Source organism: Enhydra lutris, unplaced genomic scaffold (genome assembly GCF_002288905.1).
Source record: "Enhydra lutris kenyoni isolate GAN:26980312 unplaced genomic scaffold, ASM228890v2 scaffoldscaffold1, whole genome shotgun sequence".
Lineage (NCBI taxonomy): Eukaryota > Metazoa > Chordata > Mammalia > Carnivora > Mustelidae > Enhydra > Enhydra lutris.
Window position 1 is genome coordinate 87,704,283 of NW_019154085.1, and position 16,301 is coordinate 87,720,583.

Here is a 16,301-nt window from a genome sequence, read left to right on the forward strand (position 1 = left end):
TCCATGTATCTTTTCAGGGTTTTAATGTTACTCATATGAGACATTCTGGGGACTCTCCACTCTCCTCACAATCAGGTGGGCAGCCTTTATCAGCAGAGAGATAACAGACAATTGGAACAATCCGTGCCTGTGAAATAGGTTCAATTATAGTTCACAACCATTTTCAAGATGAGCTTCATATTTTCATTTTTTTTCTTTTTTGAACTAAAAACTGGGGAGGGCAGCCCCTTCAAAATCAACAAATAAATCATGTACATGAACACCGCCTTTCTAGTCTCCCTCTAGGTGCAGGGCAAGGCAAATGTTCTGCTTCTAGAGCAACGTTAGACTCTCAGTAATAAAGAAGCTCTCTGGATTCTGGAAGCCACTTCTCAGAAATCTGAGGCATGACACTCATGAAAACCTATGCACTGACTGAGTTTCTGAGCAGATGGTTCCAAACTCTAAGGCGTTTACGAGCTGAGGGGCAAGTCTGTGTGCGTGCATGTGGAACTGCACAAAAGAAGAGATGGTGCATCAAAGATGTTTTTTGCCCCTTTCCTTGTATCCTTTTATATGTTTGGGTGTAACAATTTTCAGAAAATGGTGTTTTGGTACGGCCAGATAGTCCAGAGACCATCCTGGGCCAGGACCTCCATTATACACATTTTCAAGAAAATACAGTCACAGATTGAGAAAAATCCAGACTTTTTTCCCCCCTCCTCTCCATCTTGATTTTATAAGACATAAAATAGAAGAGATGCAACTTTTTCTAGAAGGGGACAAAATATGACTATGATCTGCAGTGAATGGGAGAAATATACAAATCAGATTTGTCACTTGTTTCCAACCTAGAACTGGGTTACCTCTTATAAAGGGAGAGTGCACCTCTACACCCACTATACTAGGTATGTTGGAACCCATAAAATTTCCAATTACTGCTTCAGAATTTATTGTGCACATATGGAAAATAATACTTGTAAAACAGAAAGGGGTTTGTGCCTTGTGCTGTCAATACTGTGAAGGATGGGGTGATTATAAAGCAAATTAACAATACTTTTAAATGTGCATTCACTTATCTTTCCAATTAAATCCTTGTTAAACAACTGCACAGACAGTAATGGCGCTTCTGCAAAGCACTGATCAAGACAGTTTTATTGTAATTTTTACTCTGCAACAATTAATCAAGTAGGCATTTTCTTTATTATTAAATTATTTAGTTAATAAATATTCTCAATTGGCTAACATATTTGTAGTTTCCACGTTATTTTTGATTTTCCTACAGTAGAACATATTTGGGAATATTTCCATTTTCTAGCAAAGGGACCATTAAGGCATGCAATTTTATAAATTTCTTCTCTTTACAAGAATAACTGTGAACAAGAGAAGTCCTTGAAACTTTAAACCATCCAAAAACCCTATTTCAACCATTTTATTTTGTAAGGGATGCAAACACATTGCTTTTAGCAGATAAGAAATGAGAGATTTTGCTTTAAGGCGTCTTTCTGTTGCGTCTTTTCCTGCTTATGCGGGAAAATTAGCATTTTAAAAGTTCATTAATACCAGTTACAGACTTTTGAGTCATGAAGCTGCACTGTAGTTAGCATTTTCTGTTCATATCCTAGTGAAGTGAATCCTACCTGAATGTTAGTCTTCTATAAACACACAAGGTGGTGTAAAGAAACAGATAAAGGTAACTAGAAGTATTTTTTTCCACTTTTGAATTTCCGTTTTTGTAATTTGGAGATCTGAATTTAATGTAGCTAGTATACTTCACTTTTAAAGTGTTTCAATGGTGCTTCAAACATTCTTTTGCGTTTTGTATCTTTTAAAAATTTTTAATTAGGAGGAATTCCTAGGAAACCAGATCAGTAGTGAGGGCAATGATCTCAGACAACTAACTGGCTTTAGGACTTAGGAAGGCTGCATTAATTCAGAAGTAAGAATAAACATAGAAGAGATATGACATTTTCTTGAGCCATAAAAAGAAAATTTCAGGCAAGGCTAGCTTTATAGTTAGACCAGCGTTCTGATTTGAGCTGGATCGATACTACTTTTTGAAATGCCTGATGGACAAACTTGATATCCTCACTATTGTTCTGATTATAGGAGATCCCTTACCTTATGCTTCTTGGGACTAGCTGAGAGCCTGACCTAGACCCTTTAGATTAACAGACTTGTCACCTTGGGAGCAGACTCTTGGCCGATGGGGATGGTGAAATTCAGTAAGGGGTAAGAGAAAAGGGAGAGAGAGGGAAGGGATGGAGGAGATGGGGGCTTTGGGTAGGAGTATGGAGAAATTGGGCTTATTAAAACTCGACTTCTTGAAGGAGTCAGGCGTGAGGGTAGAGTGACCAGAGAGGCTTCTGAAGTACACTTTAATTGATGACTGGGCCCAGTTTCTAGTCAGTTAGATCTCTGGGGCTAAAACATGCAATGGTGATTCCAAGGCATGTGTTTCTCCTGACTGAAATAACAAGGCCTATAAGGCCTCTAAGGCACTTGGCACACGATGGGCAAGATGGGGAATTCAGAGGTAACTCTGAGGTACATCTCACCCTCCAGCATTCACAGTTGGGAAAGGGAGAGAGATCTGATGCAAAATAGATGAAAACCAGTATTAACCACAGGCCTAAAATGCTAGGGGAAAGGAGTAGAAAAGAAGCTAATTCCTACTGAGATTTACTCCAGAAATCATGAGATTTGTCTTAAGGAGGTGAGTTCATCAGTCAGCAAATCTGGTGATGGTGTGCCTCTTGCTCAGAAGGACAGATATGTTGCTCCTTCTGTTGCAACCAATCAAACAGTAATGTATTTACATATTCCAGTCTCTCTCACTGATGGGACTGTGAATCCCAACAGACTTAAGAGGAAGAGCAGAGAAAAGTAAGTGAATCCTTGATGGCTGTCAGAACACAGAAGGAACAGATTAATAAGAAGGGACAGCAGGTTACTTACTGAGGAAAAATGTAGCAGGGAGTGAGGAGGCCACAAAAAGACAAACAATCTGGAGGAATGTAAAATATGAGATGATATGGTGTAACACAGAGAAAGACTGTTACTTAAGCAAAATGATTCCAGTGGGCCCCTTAGAATCTTCCAGACATTATCTTGAGTAGACTATTGGATATCCTGCTCACCCTGAGTGCCTCAAAGATGGAGACCAGACGTTGGAAGACCATAGCGAGACTTTCATTCCATTTCTCTCTAGAGTACCAAGAGACACATATTGCCTTCTTGAAAGTTACAGTGAATAAACGAATACAACTTGAAGCAATTCAGTTAAACTCATAGGGACTTTTATTCATCTGTGAAGTGGATAGACTTCTTCTAAAGATCTAGTGAGTCAGCATTTAGAAGTGTTTTGGAGAACTTGACATACCGACATTCTCTTGGTATGGTCTAAGGAGTAAACTCCGTTCTCTTAAAGAAGATTCACCTAATTCTTCAAACCAAATCTCCTTTCAAAAGATATATGTGCTAATTTGTAGAAAATTAAAGAATAGTTTTGAAAAAAGAAGATAATAAAAATCACCAACACTTCTTAACATTTTATGCAGGTCTTGCCATTGTTTCAGAAACAGAGTTCAGCAGTACACAGTAAAATAGTCCTTTCGAGACTGATCTCTAGCATGTACAAAATGCCTCACCTTCTTGAGGTTTGAGAAAATGACTTAACCCTGGATCTAATCAATAAATTAATTAAAATGTGTCAAGATTCTATTGGGTGCAAGATATTCTTTGGGTGAAGTAGGACAGATAGACTTAAAAAAAACAGAAGCTCTCTTCTTTAGCAGTGTCCAGTGTGTTGAGGAAATATGATATGTACATGATTTAATGATATATGACACACCTATACAATAATAATAATATTAATGAAAATAATTACATATGTTAATTACATATTAATATATATTAAATGTGTAGTAATAATAATAAGTAATTATGGTGTGTTGAGTAGTTGAAAGTGCAAGCATGGGATTTGAAAGAGTTCCTATGGGTTGGAGTAATCCAGGGAAAATGTGAGAGACATTTAAATAATCCAAGAAGGATACAAGATGAGCCCTTCATCAAATATTCTTTCCTTTAAAAAACAATATACCTCATTTGGTTACAAAAGATGTCTCCATTAGGATGATTGTGAGGGACACATTTCAATAGAACTTCCATTTCTATATGGTGTATCATTTTCCAGTATAATGTATTTATTATCTCATGTTGACTGACTCATCTCAAGAGAATGGATAGTCTTCTTTTAAAGATAAGAAAATTACTCTGGGAAGGGTAAGTGACTTCTTGGGCACAGTATCACAGTTAGTAAGGGGTCTTATGGAAACTGACCTGGGGTTTCTCGTGTTCTCATTGCACTTTGTTTAAAAAAAAAAAAAAAAAAAAGAAAGAAAGAAAGGTTCAAAAGGCACGTGGAAAATGAGACAAATTGGAATACAGAGTTTATCTCATAGAAATCCGTTACCATTATTACATCTTAATTGAACTGTTGTAACAGCTTCCTAACTGTTCTGTTTCTACTCTTGCCCTGTAAAATTTATTCTTTTCATAGCAGCCAGAATGATTTTTTAAAAAAACAAAATCCACATAAATAATATCAGATCACTTCCTGATTAACTACCCCTCCCACACTGCAGTGCCTTAGAATGAAAGACAAAACTTCTTATCTTGATTTATAAGGGCCTCACTGGACAAGCTTTGCCCATCTCTCTGACCTGTGTTCTGATCTCATACAAGTCTGCATTCCCTGGGACTAGTTTCCCGCTGCCTGCTTTGCTCTCCCCCCACATCTCCGCATGCCTCTTTCCTTCCTATCAGATCAGGTTTCCACTCAGATGGCTCCTCTTCAAAGAGACCTTCCCAGACCAACCAATCTAAGGACATTTCCTCCTATCCTCATCAGTTATTCTCTCTTACATCACTATCTTGATTCTGGACATGACTTGTAAGGATCTCATATATTTACTTATTATCAATCTCTTGACACAAAAGAACACTCCACCACAGCCTGATTCCCCCAGGTTCTTCTCAGTACCTAGAAGAGAGCTCATAGGAAGTTTTCTTTTCTTTTCTTGTTTTTTAAAGATTTTAAAGACACAGTGAGAGAGGGAACACAAGCAGGGGGAGTGAGAGAGGGAGAAGCAGGCTTCCTGCTGAGCGGGAGCTCAATGTGGGGCTTGATCCCAGGACCCTGGGATTATGACCTGAGCCAAAGGCAGACACTTAACTGAGCCACTCAGGTGCCCTTCATAGGAAGTTTCAACAAATAATTGTTAATGACTAAATCCCCATTTGAAGTTTTCCTTAGGCAGATTAAAGCTGTATTTTATTCTTTAAGCTAATTTTGCTCCTTTCCTGATTCTTCTCGTACACTTTGCAGTTTGTATTATTTTATTTGAATCATGGCAAGTCTAGGACAGTCACTCACAATTTGAGCCCAAGGTGTCCTTTATCAGACTGCTACAGATTTGGCAGAGCCTTGGCAACAAGCAATGACACTGAGAGGGATCACACTTGAAATTCACATAAACAGGGGACAGTCCTTAGTGTGATCTTCGTACCACCTGGGTTGGGAGTCATCCATTGCTCACTCAGACAGTCTTTCTTGGCCTAAAGGGCCAGGCTTTTAGAGCTGGCTCAGGTCTCTCAGCTTGACAGCTGCCTCCCCTTTTCTCCACGCCTCTCCTATTTGGTCCATGCTGAACAGTCAGATTGTGACTTCAGGTGGAGGTGGATATGGGGACAAGTATATACGGCTCATTGGACTGGTTACACAGAGACTCTCAAATTCTGAAGATTTTCGTCTAACCATCACTGATCATCTAACATTATTCATTAATCATTCACTTATTGAGTCCACTCATATTCAGCAAATATTTATTTAAAGGGAATTATCTGCTAGGTACCCTAAGAGCCGGGTGACCAAAATAGGTAAGGTCTTGCTCGCATAGAGGAGGAAGGGCGGCACTGAAGCCACAGACAAAGAAACAAGGCAGTTCCAGAGAAGATGTGTTTGGAAGCAAAGAAGATACTGGGATGGTGAGTGACCGGATGGGTAGGATGGAGGCCCATGGTCCAGATGTCTTAGTCTTGCTGAGAAGATGACTTGAATGTTGGAAAGAAAGTCTTGTCAGGGTCTGAAGGAAGCATGTTTTAGGTAGACAAGAGCAAAAGTCAAGGTCCTGGTAAAGAAATAAACTTGATGGGTCTAAGGAAGGAAACCTGGGTGGATAGAAAATAATGAGATGAAAGAGAGGGTCATGGTGATATCAGAGAGCTGGGAAGAAGGAAGAATTTGTGAAGACTGAAGATACTAGTATCTTCTCGTCAATTTACACCAAATAGACCACCAGTCTTTTTGGCTATTGGATTGGAAATAACCATGGAAATACAGGCTCTATGTCCCTGAGAATGCCATGTGTTGTATTTGTTGCTGTAGTTCCAGCATCCTGCATCTTGCCTGGCACATGGTAAAAGCTTTGGAAGTGTCTGTCAATGAATGAATGATGGAAAAGCTAAAATCATATTTTACAGAGCTCACCTCCGATCCTGATGTTCTGGGACACTCAGAAAGGAAGAAAGCTGACAGGGATACCTGCATTTCTTTCCAGTGGGCCCATGAATATGAGGGCATAAAAGAGAATGGGTTTTGTCTAAGTCATTCAGATTTTCACTTGAGCATTACTTCCGCCCCCCACATTTGTAAATTCTGGACACTTTATCTTGAGAGTTTGCATAGAAACCTGAAAAAAATCCTTCATAGCCTTGCACCTGTTACTTTTCCTTTTTAGAAGCAGCTTTGAGGTGATGAGAATACTTATTTTCCCATAGCACACTTTTGTTAGAAAATGCTTCTAAACTACACAGAACACTTGGAAAAGAGGTGCTAGATAAATAAATGTGAGTCACAGAAGCCAAAATTACCAGCAACAGGGACTTCCTGTGTGAAAACAAAAACAAAGCATTCTTTCAAAATTAAAGAATTCAGTATATGGGGTTAATAAGAGCAATAGTTTCATTGCTATTATTCAATACAGATTTTCTGTCTACCTGGTCATGCCCAACATTTTGGAGAGACGAGATGGCAAGCTGAGTTATATCACTGCTCCCAATTTCATTTCCAACTTGTCTAATTGCTAATATCATACTTTGTGAAGGAATAGTGAGCCATATGTCCTCAAACTTTGTCATATGAAGGCAGAAAATGGGATACAGGATTCTTCCCTCTTCATTTCTGTCCCTTGATTTTTTTTATCCAATCTAAAATTAAATGCTTGTTTATAAGAGTCTGGGAGAAAACATAATGTAAAACATAACTTGAGTTTTCTTTACTGAGATACCCAAGAAATGGAACATAACACAACGTATCAATGAATATTGACATGGGATTGGTTTGTATTGAAAGTTCATCAATTTATTATGTAGGAACAAATCTTTATTCAGTTCATATACAGTATCAAGCACTTTGTTATATTGGGGATACAGTGATGAATCAAACTTCCTACTACTGATGAAGTCACAGGCAGTTAGGAGTTACTTATTAAAAGGATCCTTTAAGGGGCACCTGGGTGGCTCAGTCATTGGGCATCTGCCTTTGGCTCAGGTCATGATCCCAGTTTCCTGGGATCGAGCCCCACATTGGGCTCCCTGCTTGGCAAGAAGCTTGTTTCTCACTCTCCCTCTCCCTCTACCCCTCCCCCTGCTTGCGTTCCCTCTCTAGCTGTGTCTCTTACTGTCATATAAATAAATAAAATCTTTAAAAAAAAAGGATCCTTTAAATGAAGTTTTCTCTTATAAAAGGGTCCCATGGACTGGACACCAAGAAAGTATAGTATTATAACAAGAATAAGTGGTTTGGATTCTTTGATGTTAAAAAGAAGAACATGTCTCCCTGCCCCTTCCCCCATGGTCAATTGAATCCAGCACTCAGCAATATATTCTTTGGAGTAAGTTTAAAATTGATTCACTGTCTGGCTTCAAAACATGTTAATATTGCAGCCTTAAAAAAGTTACTTAATCTTTCTGAACCACGATTTTCTTGTATGAATAATGTGGATCATAAAGTTTATCTACCTTGCAAACTTTTATGAGTGTGAAAGCAAAGTCTAATTTTCCATTCTCACCATTCAGTAGATTCTCAATTAAATGCTAGCTAACATCAGCATCAACAACATTCTGTTACATTTTAAAATATCATTTGTTCCTTAGTTCTTTAGAGCAAATCTTTAGGTAAAACATCTTTTTTAAAAAAACTTATTCTAGAATCTACATTGGAAAAAGATTGTGGTTACCAAAAAAATCTATGATTTTCATCATACTATTAACATACATGTTATATCCATGGCATTTTTTAGGTCTACTCCAACTTATGACTCAGAGTTCATAAAAAATAGTGAGCATGATTACATCAATCAATACTCAAAGAGAAAACCTCTCATCACCAGAAAAAAAAAGGAGTTCATAGTCTATTTTGGTTTTACTCAAATACAAACCTTGTATGTTTTATGGCTTGTAGGTCATGTGGGGGTTCACAGGGCTCGTGATGTACTTGACTCACTTGGGGAGTTTTTCTTTTAAAATACATGCATATAGATCCAACAACAGACTTTCTGCATCTGAATTTTTATGACTGGCCTCCAACATCTTTATTTTTAAAAGCTCTCAACTTGATTCTTGAGGAAGATAGACTTTAACATGATCCCTAATTATCCCCTGCTCCTTGTGTTTATGCCTTGTATTATCCCCTCCCCTGGGGTATGATGGGTAGGAACTGTGACTTGATTCTAACCTTCAGAAGGCACCAAAGGTGATGAGGTATACCCTTTATGGTTATCTTACATAGGATTCTAACTTCTGCTTTAGATACTAGTTTCTCTCCCTTGCAGTTTTAATGGAACAAGCTGCCTATGGAGAGGTCCACAAGGCCAGTAATGTTGAGGTCTTGAGTCCAACAAACCACAAAGAACTAAATCCTAATAATCATGTGAGCAGACCTGTCTCCAACTGAGCTTCCTGATGAGGACTCACCCCTGGCCAACATCTTGATAGTAACTTTATGTGGAATCCAGCTAACCCATGCCCAGCTTCTGACCTACAAAGACTGGGAGATAATAAATTGTGTGTTGCTCTAAATAGTTAAGCTGGAAGTAGTATTGTTATGCAGCAGTAGATAACTAACAGAGTCCTGAAATGTAGTCAGGGCCCACACCAGTGACACCAAGTAGAGTTAAGAGCAGAGATAAACTTGGTATGTTTCCCCACTAATTTTTAATTTTTATTACTTAATTCTGTTGGTGATGATGATGACTTATAATGATGATCAATTGTTATAAATATCCTTGGGGTTTCCTTGGGGATTGGCGGTTGCATAACTGACTGATTTAATTTCTGGGCCCAATGGTCAAGTCTACATGAAAAGCCATAAATGAATTAAGACTTGAAATTTCAGTAGATTTTACTTACCTTCTCCCATGAACATGGATGGGGCTATTCTTTCGGAATTGGTAAATTTCCAAAAGCCTATTGATAAAATAAAACTAAATTTCTCCTTTTTGTTCAGGAACCCCCAAATCCTATGAATTTGACTAGTGAAACAAATCATTGAATAGCAGGGATTCTCCAAAGCTTTCCCATACATGATATTTCTTCTTAGAAAAGGAATCTCAATATCATCAAAGAAAACTCAATCACATGGAAGCCCCAAACCATACTTGATTATTAATATTTAGTATTATGATTGTATAAAGAAAACTAAGTTGTATTGTTCTGATTTCATCTAACATCTTAAAGTTCTTATTCGTACTTTATCACTTGACTGATTCAGAGTTTTTAAAGTCCTCACATTTTCTTTCTCATTCCCATTTTGGAAATAAAAAGTCTGAGATTCAAAGGAGTTAAAATTGTTTCCATCAGACTAACAAATAGGTCAGAAGCAAAATAAAGAGGCAGTTCCATTGACTCCCACCCAGTGCTCTCTCTTCACTGGATGGTCTCTGCCTTTATTTTCACCACAGCATTAGGTAAGCTCCTTATTGCTTGGCATGTAACAAATTAAAAGTGTAACTCACCATAAATGTATGATATAATTTTGCTTTAAAATAAGTAGCCAGAATTTGTGCATTTTAGATACTAGAAGTATTCATAAAGTTGTTATTAGAATATTGTGTAAAAACTTGGACTCCTGTCTGGCTCAGTCAGTAGAGCATGTGACTCTTGATCTAGGGGTCGTGAGTTTGAGCCTCACACTGGGTATAGAAATTACTTAAAAATAAAATCTTTTAAAAAAGGAATATTGTGTAAAAACTAAAGACTATAAAAATGTGAATGAATGGGAAGAGCTTGTTGTTTTGGCTTCCCTTCAGCATTATTTACAAATGACAATGCATTTTCTTAAGCAGCTAGAAAGCAATAGAAGCTTTGCCATCAATAGTCTTTGAGCTTCCTGACTCAATGTAGCTGAAAAATGAGGTCTACGGAAGTTTACAAAACCCTGAATGATGTTAGAGTCTGGCCCTTTTATGATCAAGTGATCTTTTCAGCTTTAATGGGAAAAATAAATCATTGTTAAAAGATAATCTTGTCACATGGAAACCAAAAAAGTGCAATATCAATGATGCGACTTACCAAAAAACCGCCCTGCGGGATGGGGTAAAGCAAATAACAGTTTGTTTTGTTGTTGCTGTGGTTGGCAGAGTGAAATAGGCTTAAGAAAATACCTTGTTTTAAAAATAATAAGAGGGCACTATAAATGCACTTAATAGAAAAGTGAATGGACTTGATACAAGGGCTATTTTATAAGAACAGAACTGCCAGTTGCTCACATTCTCTCTCTCTTTCCTCTTTTATTCAATTTTCGAAGCTGCAAATAATATGAAAAGCATGGGGGTAGCTCTAAAGTTAATGCTTTGCTTGGCATTGTGGCACAAATCTATATAAAAGTAGTTTAGATATAGTTGGTAACATGAAATTGTTTCTTTAATAGTTTATTTTCAATGGAGCTTATTCTTAGCATGTTCAAAATAAGCAAATTCATCTCTTTAAGCCAATGTTTAATTTGGATTATTATGCCAATAAGATCTGGGTGAATAAAGATATGCAAAGTGCAAGACTGTAAATTAATGGGAAAAAAACCCCTCTCCCATTTAAAACAACACACACGCAAAATCATATGCACACACACACATACACACGCCCACACACCCACATACCCAATTAAGATTCTTGGCCACGTAGATTATAGCATTTATATATTTTGTTCCTCTGGGTGTGAAAAAGTGAAGGAGGGTGTCCCTAAGATTCGTCCTTTAAATTTTTTTCCTATATATGGAAAATATGTCTAAAATCCTGGTGGGAAGTAACTTCCTCCAGTTCAGAGAAATGGTTAGAGGGAATATTTGTTACTGTGTACTAAGAAACACCAGTCTGGAAAATTCCCACTCAGTTCTTGTCCCAGTGCTTCATAGTTCTCCCATTGGCTCACGGGCTTGGGAAGCTTCAAAGATATTTTCCAAAAAGGATGCCAGTCTTTCTTGTCCCTTTTTTAAAGGGTGAAAGAGAACATCTAAGGAGTACCAAAGAGAGTCTGAACTGAATTTGGAGTTTGGGCAACAAGCCTAAATGGGCAGCTGAAACCAGAATGTTGATGTCAGAAGGAGGGGAACTCAACCAAATGGGATTTCCAAGACCCACTGTCAAAAGTTCTCAAGACAGTTAGGCAGGATTTCACTGCTGAAGTCCATCATTTGCAGAAGGACCCCCAAGCAAGAAAACCATCAGGTCACAGATCATTCTGAAGAATCAACACAGTGTCACAGGCTGTTGACAGGTTGACATCTAAGGTCGTGGACCAGTTTTCTTTGGGGGATGCCCTCATAGAGTGGAAAAGTTGCATCAGCAAAATGTCACTGAAAGCTGTCACCAAATACAGTAAACAAGGGAGAGCACTGCTTATTCATGCACCGATGGCCCAGGAAATCAAGAGTTCTCAATGACTGCTGAAGGCTGCAAAAGGATATTGTATGAAAGTAGTTTCTCGGTCCAAACACAGATACATAAAGCCCTACAGAGAATGGCATTGCCAGACTTCTTCATAACTGGGATGTTTGGCATTTTCCTTTCCTGACCTATTTTAGCAAAACTACTATGGCAGTACCTGTCACTTACGAACACTGGAAAGCACGTGTAGACATAGAGTGACTACCAAGTGTGTATAGCATGAAAGACATACTCACTTTTGTCAGAAGGTAATCAACAATTAAGGAAATGGGAAATGCCCAATGGCAGCAGTGGCTTTCAGCAAATGCTCTGAGTCAGAGGGATGATGATCTGGTCCTTTTTCACTTACTTGAAATATGACCTCAGGATATTATTTAACATCTCCGAGCCTCAGTTTCCTCACCTTTAAAATGGGAACAATGACAGTGCCTATTCTATGGGAAGGTAGAAAGCACTAAATTAAATGATATAAGTAAAGCACTTAGTACAGTGCCTGGCACATAGTAAGTTATGAAAATATGAAAATACTTTTACAATAATAATAGTAATTATTATTATCATCATTACTAGTTATAATTAGAACATGCTTTTCAAAAGTGATCACTTTGAATTTAACTTGTATGTCATCTGATCTGGAAGTATAATGAGGGTATCCAATTCCTACTGATTTAGTGAGTCAAACAGAAAACCAAAACAAATTGAATCATTCAACTGGTGTATTTAGAATTGCTGATGATTATAGCATTCAAGAAAGTTAGTGAAATACATAAATTGCAATTGAACTGTTCTTGAAAATCCCCCAAATCAGTTTTCATTTGTCTAGCCTAATGGTGGGTAGGACTTGTTCATTTTTAAAATGTATATTTAGAACATACTAAAAAGAACACATTGTGGAATATGAACATGGAGGAGACAAAAGGTGTTAATACAAAGGGAGTATGCCAAAATCATGTATGTTCCATCTTTGAAAACAAACAAACAAACAAACAAAAGAATGTATTGCATTCACATATCACTTTATGCTTTTCATGGAATTATCTATCACTCACTGCCACCTTTTTTTCATTGCACACACACAGGCACATGCACGAAGGGGAGGCTACAATTTACACAGTCAGCCTCTTTGTACCCAGCACTACTTCTCTTCTAAGTCAGCTCTGTTGTTCAAGACCAGTGTGCAGATGGAGGGGAAGGTATGGTGTTAGCACCAAAAATTATGGGTCCACTCCAGAGATTTCATTCAAAGGATAATCTGATTAGCAAAATTTGAGACAGGCTGGTGTAGGCATTCTTTTACCATCTAATTCAAAAAACTCCACAACACAACTTGGACGAGATCACCAGTATCAAAGGTCCTAATGTAGCATAATTTGTGTTGAGCATGCCGCATTGTGACAGTGCTATAAACCAGGGAGACAGTTTACTGACAATTCTGTGCTACCAGATACCAACTCAGGCCTCTGTCCAGCTTTACATTGTCAACTCTCGTGGAAACATGAGCAGTTACACAGCCTCACAGGATGGGGAAGTCTGGATTGCAAAAGATGAGATGGACAGATTTCATATTTTCATTGCAGATTTTTTTTTTTTTTTTGCCTTTTCAAACTGCTGAGCATAATTTTTTTTTTTAAAGGCAGGAAATGCAACTAGTGTTTGTTTCTAGCATGGCTTCTGTTTTGAGATTTCTTCTTTGTAGAAGAAATGTGTTGCCCAGCTGTCTAGAATCCCAATCAGGATATGGCTTCAGTATGAAATATATTAAAAGAACGATTTTAGCTGGTTATAAGCAGGAACGAAAATGAGGCTGGGCCTATTTTATCCAATTTTTCCTCACAGAGGGGGCATTCTGGTTCAGTCCAAAAGGGGCCAATATGAATAAATGAGGTAAAGCTGAGTTCTGGGGTGTTTTGTTTTGTTTTGTTGTTATTTTGTTTGTTTTTGTTCCTCTTTTTGCCTTGGAAGGAGAGTTAATTGTGAAACATAAAGGTTCATATTAGTGAGCAAACAGAGCTGAGGAGATTCACAGTTATAAATATTCTCAGAAATAAAAATCATGTGTCCGCTGGCCAGAAGTATTGCAGTCAACACTTAAAAGAGTGGTTCAACTCAAATTAAACTGTTGGAGGATTTAATGCTTCTCAGTATTAATATTTCTCTTATTTGCAACACCACATTATTCAACAAATATTAATTAAAACCTCCCTTTATGCACACCCTAGGGCTACTCTTGGTTAATGGGGGAGGTGACAAAGATGATCTCAGTCCTACCTTTTAAGATGTACAGAGATTTTTTTGCAGAGACAGCTATTTCAACCAGTATTGTAACCTTAACCAACTTAAGATGTTTTAGTCTGCTTCTAGAACATTTCTTATTTTTTGTTTTTATTTTTTTTTAATTCTTCGTTTCTTAAAGAGAAGTCTCAGGTTTACAGGAAGACTGAATGGAAAAGATAGAGTTCCCATACACCACCACTACCCCATACCTCAACACACAATTCCCCTATTTTTAGCATTTTTTATTAGTGCAGTACATTTATTACAATTGATGAAGCAATATTGATACATTATCATTAACTAAAGCCCATAGTTTACATTAAGTTTCACTCTCAGTGTTGTATATTACATAGCTTTGACAAATGTATACTGACATTTATCCACCATTATAATATCAAACAGAATAGTTACCCAGCCCTAAAAATCCCCTGTGCTCATTGTTTCATTCCCATCTTGCCCCAGATCCTTTGCTACCACTGATCTTTTATTGTCTCCATAGTTTTCCCTTTTCCAGATTATCATAGAATTGGAATAATGCCGTACAAAACCTTTTCAAGCTGCCTTCTTTCACTTAGCAATATGCCTTTAAGGGTCCTCCAAGTCTTTTGGTGACTTGATAGCTCATTTCTTTTTATCACTGAATAATATTCCATTATATGTATGTGCTACAGTTTGTTTACCCATTTACTTATTGATGGACATTTTTGTGACTTTCAAGTGTTATCAATTATGAATAAAGCTGCTGGAAATATTGGTGCACAGGTTTTTGTGTGAACACAAGTTCTGAAATCATTTGGGTCAATATCAGGGAGCACAACTGCTGGATAGTAGGGTATGAATATGTTTTCACATGAACCTACCAAACTATCTTTCAAAGTTCCCATACCATTCTGTATTTCAGCTAGCAGTGAATGCAAATTCCTGATGCTCCACACCCTTGTCAACATTTGGTGCTGCTGGTGGCTTAGCTTTGGGCTATTCTAACTGATAGTTAGTAGTATTGCATTATTGTTTTAATTTGTAATTCTTTGATGATATATGTAATTCCTAATTTTTAATTCTCTTATTCACCTATTACATATTTTTCTAACATCTATGATTTTGACCTTTATGCTTTCATCATTCATTTATTCAATTATTTATCCACATGCAGTCAGTGTCTATTATATGCCAGGAACAATTTTTCAAAGGTAGGCTATTTTTCTTTCTTTTACCCTCTTGTTAGTCTTTTTTCATTTTCAGTTTGTCATATTTCACTAATTATTTATTTCACATAAACTCTTAGTTGGTTTTTCTCTCTGGTCTATTAATCTCCAAGTAAACTGGCTATCTCTTAATCTCTGGTGATAATTGTTTCATTTCTTCAAATTTCTCTTGTTCCTTTCAAAACTTTAATCATTATAGATTCATAATACAAACAGCACAGAGTCTGAAATATTGTTAGAGCTGAAACTACTGAAAAAAATGAAGAGAAGAAATCACTTACCTTGGTTAACAATAAATCTTAACTTCTGTATTGTTGCCAGATTGCCACTAACTCGGTATATTCCATCAACATCTAGACCTGAAAATAAAAGGGCATGTTTTATATTTGCTCATAAAAGAACTGAGATGGTAAAAGAAAAAAAAATGTGGGGAGGAAGGTAATAGTAAATCAACACCAAATATCCCTTCCTCATAGAGAAGACAAATTTCTCTAAACCAAGCAATCTTCAATAGTTCAAATTCAACAAACTAATCATAAAATTCAGTCACAGTCAATCAACAACAAATTTGAATCCAGTTGAATCATAGAAGAGTAATAGATAGCATTGGATTTCACACTATAGTTAAGATTCAGTCCCGAGGAAAACACAGGAATTAAACTGGTGGTAGGTAGGAGAAGAACCTTCAGATATATATGATTGCCCCTTCCTGGACAGAAAACAACCTAAGTGATTTGTAGAATCTTCCTTCCTTTCTTCCTCCTTCCCTCCCCACCTTCCTTTCTTATTCTATTCTATTCTATTCTATTCTATTCTATTCTATTCTATTCTATTCTATTC

The 16,301-nt window shown here is 37.2% G+C and overlaps 1 protein-coding gene across 1 annotated transcript in view; it reads right to left on the reverse strand.

Moving 5' to 3' along the window:
- Positions 1-16,301, reverse strand: part of LOC111143410 (Rho GTPase activating protein 15) — a 607,442-nt gene that overhangs the window by 183,678 nt on the left and 407,463 nt on the right. The window contains exon 11 of the mRNA XM_022497494.1: positions 15,743-15,820. Within this exon, the coding sequence (XP_022353202.1) occupies positions 15,743-15,820 (78 nt within the window). The remainder of the gene's footprint in view (positions 1-15,742; positions 15,821-16,301) is intronic.